This window comes from Orcinus orca, chromosome 8 (genome assembly GCF_937001465.1).
Source record: "Orcinus orca chromosome 8, mOrcOrc1.1, whole genome shotgun sequence".
Taxonomy (NCBI): domain Eukaryota; kingdom Metazoa; phylum Chordata; class Mammalia; order Artiodactyla; family Delphinidae; genus Orcinus; species Orcinus orca.
Window position 1 is genome coordinate 95,879,541 of NC_064566.1, and position 5,244 is coordinate 95,884,784.

Below are 5,244 nucleotides of genomic sequence, written 5' to 3' on the forward strand. Positions count from 1 at the left end.
GAGAAGGGCTGCAGAAAGCAGGGATGGGGGAGAGGAGGAGGTGGCGGGTCGGGCCTCAAGGCTAAGGGAGGGGGGCGGGCCTGGGGAGAGAGGAGCAAAGCAGAGACAGACAGGAGGACAGATTCCAGAGGCTTGGTTTTATTGTACAGTATTCTTTTTCCTCAGTGAGATGCCATAAGCTGGGGTGGCACTACACACGGTCACAGGACGGGGAAGAGCCGCCAGGTGCAGAGCTGGCTGCTGGGAAAAGCCACCCCTCGAGGCATGTCCACTTATGGGTATCACCCCACGGCCAGCCCTAGGCCCCCGAGAGGTCCCTGAGGAGGCAGGTCTCTGGGGCGGGGGCCTATCTGAAGGCTCGGGCGCTGCTGGGGGAAGACGGAAGAGCCTCCTGGGGAACACGTGGGCCGAACTCCGTGTGGCTCAGCCAGGGGCTCCACCTCATTCACTGCCTCCAGCTCTGAGTTCTGGAAGCTCCTAGGAGCTTGGGATAGCCTGGGAGGGGGCCTGTCCTCCTCTGCTACCTCCCAACTGCTGGCCGAGCCAGTGCGAGACGCTAGCTCCCATTTTTAGCTTCCTCACTGGGGGGAGGGATGATGGACCCTGCCTTCCACCTGCCTCACCAGCCCATCAGCACTGCTTCCCGGGCAGAATCTGCATTGTCACTGGACCAGACGCCGGGCCCGGGGCCCCTTGGGGACTTCTGCAGGGTAAGAAGGCGGCTTTTTGCTGTGACGGAAAGTGCTCGTGGAGACGCTCGGTTCTCTCCTCACAGGATGGGCCACAAACGCTTGGCAGCGCCCTCACATCCGGGGTCTTCAGGCGCCATCCCTACTGCTGAGGGATGTGCTAGGGCCAAACACACCCCTCCCCCTCCTCGCCCAGGTCTCTCCCAGGCCTCTAGTCCCGGTGGGCAAGGATGACCGGCCCCAGGGACTGATACCCCTCCCATCCCCTCACTCTCCATCAGGTCCCCAGCCCTGGCTTCCCTTTTCGCGAACTGCCAAAGAAAAGGTAGGATAAGTCCTAAATCAGACAGAAGCAGCTCTGGAACTAAGGATACAAATAGGCAGTGGCGTGCGGAGAGGGTAGGGGGTGGCAGTGGGGGATGGGAGATGATGGCATGCAGCAGTGGGATTCCTTAGGGGCGGTGGGGTCCCCACTTCTCCCCAAGGTGTGTGGGAGGTTGGGGGGAGGGGGGTCAACTGACTCCGAGAAGTAGGGTCTCTGGACGGGGCCTCGTGGCTTCCTGTATTCTCCATGGGCCCAGCCAGTCACAGGGAGATGAAATCCATGGCCTGCAGGAGGGGCAGCGAGAGCAGAAGCAGGAGCAGCCACGAGGTGCTCTGGATCAGCAGGCTCGTGCCTCCGCACTTGACCAGCGTATCTGTGGACAGAGGACGGGGCAGAGAGGCAGGGCGGGAATGCAGAGCGGCCGGGACTCGGGCAGGCCCAGGCCCAGGGCAAGGCTGCTTTCCCTTGGGGAGGGTGGCACCGTGATGTCTTGGCTGGAACCAGGGCCAACCTGGTCTGACAGAACCAACCACCTTTCCCACCTGAGCCCTTGAACAAATATCCCCACAAGGAAACTGGGGGTGAGGCAGGTGCCATCCTGCTTTCCAGGTGGAGAAGGAGGTCCGGGGAGGCCGAGTGATCTGCCCGCAGTCATGGGGGAAGCGTCTGCCACACCACTCTGCCCGTCTGACCGTCCCCTTAGACCTTCCCCCATTCATGCTGAAGGTAGCGATTCCGCTGGGCACAGGCAGCAGTGGGCGGAAGGGGAGGGAAGTTAGGGGACCACTCCCTATTGTGGCCCAGCCAAGGGGACTGCCAGCTGGCCCAGCCAGCCCGTTCCTCCCCAGCCTGCCTCTCCCAGCTTCCTTGGTCCTGTTGGGGGTTTGCCTCACCTCTGAGCACAGAGACGTTCCTGTTGGAGACGATGGGAGTCTGACCAGAGAGGTGGAGTGCGCACGTGTAGGTCCCCTCATCCTTGGTGGTGAAGCCCGACAGGTAGAGGACCTTGAGATTGTACTTGCTGAAGAAGTTGGTTCGGGAGCGGTATGCGTGCTCAGGGACCCCAATGGTGCCAAAGAGCACGTGCTTCTTTGTCTCACGGGTCAGGCTGAACTCGTACTGAATGGGCAGGTTGGTGGTATTCTCATGGCGGCAGTCTAGACGAAGGCTCTGGTCCACCAGGCAGGCTGTCAGGCTGGTCACCTTCTGCCCACGGGCCACCTGTAAGACTGGCACCAGCAGTGCCCCCTCCGAGTTGGTGAGGACCTGTAGAGCAGGGGGCCTCCCATCCACGTTAACAGTAGAGAAAGGCCTGGCCAGGGAATGGCACAGGGTCTGCTCTCTGAGCACCTCTCCCCACCCAGAGGTCCCTGAGGGCCAGTCTACCTTCCCTACTGCAGGCCCCAGCCTACCTCCCTCTACTCTAGTCGTGGGTCCCACCAGTATGTTCCAGGGGCAGGAGACCTTGGGGGAAGTTGATGCAACATCCTGGTTCACACTTGGAGATTCCAACTCAGTATGGGGCAGGCTCAGTGAATTGAGTTTCCAAAAACCATCCCAGGCAGTCAGAAGGTCAACTAGGTTGCTCAGCTGACTTAGGGATAAAAGGAGCCCTCTCTCTCCTTTAGTCACCTCTACTTTCTGAGGTCATGAGGAAGAAGCTAGCTTCTCTGAAAGGAAGGCAGCCAGGGTGCTTGGAATCCCAGCCCTGCCCCTTGCCCGGTACCTGTCAGCAAGAGAGTGATGCCAATGGTAGGGTTCATGGTGCCGAGAGCTCAGTCCTGGATCTGGGGGTGCAACAGGATGGGAATCAGCCAAGAGGTGGGGCAGGTGCGCCCGCACTTACTGCCAGGGCTGGGGGCCCCTGGGAGACATGCCATAATGGCCACGGTGGGCATCCAAGCCCCTCTCTACAGCCCTCTCCCCTCCCACCTCTCAGTGAATGTGACACTGCCACTCAGCCCTTCCCCATCTGGGAAAGCAAGGGGGTTGGAGAACACACCCTTCCGTGGTGTGTATGTGTGCTGAACCCTTACTAGCTGGGTGGCTTTGAGTAAGTGACTTTAACTTGACCGTTTCCTCTTTCAGGAAGTCAGGGACTTCCTAATTTTTTAATCGTAAAATTTGCAGAACACCCAATTTATTATCTTCACCACTTTTAAGTGTACAGTCTCCAATCTCCAGAACCCTTTTCATCTTGCAAAATCAGAACTCTCTACCCATGAAACAGAAACTCCTCATTCAGGGCCTACCTATTTCTCGTTCAGAAGAAAATCCCCAGTGCCCGGACAGTTCCTGGCATACAACAGATGCCCGAAAGGTACTGAATGAACCTGGGCTTTAGATACCCACAGGGTTGTGATGGGGATTAAGAAAAATGACAGACATCTGGCACTGCTGGAGATTAAGTGATCCACGGCCTTAGTCCCCGGCCTCTTAGATGAGCGTGGTTGGGTATGTGTGGGGCCCCAGGTAGGACCGTACTTGGCACACCGCTAAGGGTGTTCCCGACTGTGTGTGGGGAAGGCGACAGTGCCATCCTATTGCATAGGTTCTCTGCATCAGAACCAAGATGTTTCCAATTGTCCAGCTCTCTGGGCAGGATTCCTGGGCCTGCAGCTTTCCAGTCCAGCTTCGGTAGCCTCCCTGCCTAGGCTCTCTGCCCTGTCTTTTTTTTTGCAGCCTAGGCTGAATCTATATCCCGGCGAGGCGACACAGAGCGGGTAGCCTAGCCCGTCTGCAGCAGTGCTCGCCAGGGAGAGGCCACAGCAGGGGCGTGTGCCTGCGAGTGCGCGGGGCCGTGCCCTGGTGCGTGCGCCCTGCTGAGCAGGGCGCGCCGCTAGCCGCGTCTAGGGTCCCAGGCGCTCAGCCCAGTGGGGGGAGGGGGGAGGGGGGAGGGAGGGGCGAGACTGGGGCTCCCGGGTGCCTGCGGCTGCAGTCGGTTCCCTCTCAGACCCCTGCTGAGAGGGACCCGGAGGTGCCGTTGGGGAAGAAAGGGGGGTCGACATCTGGTTTAGATTAGCATACGCTGAGTTACAGAGGGGGTGGCGAGCTTGGGATCTAGGAGAGGAAGCGGGGGAAGCAGCGGCTAGAACTAGAAAGGAAGAAATGGGGCTGGGACTCAAGGGGATGTAGAGCCAAAGGGAGGGGTAGACAGCTGGAGGGGAGGTGCAGTCTGCCTTTCCTCGGCCTTGCGTCCCCGCAGCTCAGAACCCGGAGAAGCTTTGCTCTCCCTCCTCTCCAGCCCGCGTTCGACTAACCCCACCCTTATTCCGTGTCCCTATTCCAATCCTCTCCTTTCCCAATTGAGGTCCTTCTTCCCCCTCTCTCATCCTTTTCCAGTTCTCGCCTCCCCCGTCTGCCAGCCTTCCTCCCAGTCCCCGCCCCAGCCCCCGCCCGCGGTACTGCGGTTTCCCGTTCCTTGGATGCCCCGCACCCAGCCCGCAGCGAGGTCGCAGGGCAGAGATATCCTTCAGTTTGCGGTCCTCTGCTCCCCCAGTTTCACCGCCCCCCACCCCTGGTCCCGCCTTCGCAGGCTGGCTTTGGGGACGTCTGGCTGGAGAGCGGAACGCAAGGCTTTCCTTGGCGCCCTTCCTCCCGGTTCTCCTCCAGCACCCCAGCCCCAGGCGAACGTTCCCCAGCGGGCGAAAGTTTCGCCGCGACCCCCGGCCTGCAGCAGTTGCGTCCGGCTCCTGCCCCTGCCTGGCAAGCATCCCCCTCCTCAAGCACTGAGCGGCTTCTTCCCAGGGCGCCCTCCGACCGTTTTCCGAAGCCTCGGATCGGGAGGGCCTGCCTGGGCGCCAGGGGGCCTATTATCCCTGCGCCCCGGGTCCCGCCCTGCCTCTGGCTCCTACCTGGGCTCCGGTTCTCGGCCGCAGCAGCCTCCTCCAGACGCGCTGCCGCCTCCAGTTGCTACACCCTGCCCGGCGCCCGCAGTTTTCACCAGGGGTGGGAGAGGAGGAGCGGGGAGGGCCCGGGGGCTCGGCCAATCAGAGGCTGAGTGGGTAGCGGAAAAAGGGTGGCAGAGGGAGGAGGAGGCGGTCCGATATTGGTGCGGGACTGTGGCCGTCCGCAGCCAAAGGGGGCCCTCACTGTGGCTGGCGGACCTGACCAGGGATGGAGGGGTTCAGGACCCTGGAGATCAGGGTGGGGCCGCTAGCCGCTTCCCAGAGCCCCGCCAAGGCTTTAATCCTTTCTTCTGACCTAGGCTTCACAAGCCTGTGGGAAAAC

The 5,244-nt window shown here is 61.0% G+C and overlaps 1 protein-coding gene across 1 annotated transcript; it reads right to left on the minus strand.

Moving 5' to 3' along the window:
• Positions 1 to 118: 118 nt before the first annotated feature.
• Positions 119 to 5,015, minus strand: THY1 (Thy-1 cell surface antigen). Its single transcript, XM_004273292.4, has 4 exons — positions 4,869 to 5,015; positions 2,741 to 2,801; positions 1,908 to 2,243; positions 119 to 1,387 (listed from the first exon to the last, which is right to left on the minus strand). The coding sequence occupies exons 2-4, from the start codon at positions 2,775 to 2,777 to the stop codon at positions 1,275 to 1,277; spliced, it is 486 nt and encodes a 161-aa protein (XP_004273340.1). The 5' UTR covers positions 2,778 to 2,801; positions 4,869 to 5,015; the 3' UTR covers positions 119 to 1,274.
• Positions 5,016 to 5,244: the final 229 nt, after the last annotated feature.

Excerpts from the sequence above, each read along its gene's own strand:
- THY1 (XM_004273292.4), bottom strand. The coding sequence starts at position 2,777 with ATGAACCCTACCATTGGCATCACTCTCTTGCTGACAG. Across the intron at positions 2,244-2,740 it reads CATCACTCTCTTGCTGACAG|TCTTACAGGTGGCCCGTGGG; the intron begins GTACCGGGCAAG and ends TGCTGGTGCCAG. Across the intron at positions 1,388-1,907 it reads GAACGTCTCTGTGCTCAGAG|ATACGCTGGTCAAGTGCGGA; the intron begins GTGAGGCAAACC and ends CTCTGTCCACAG.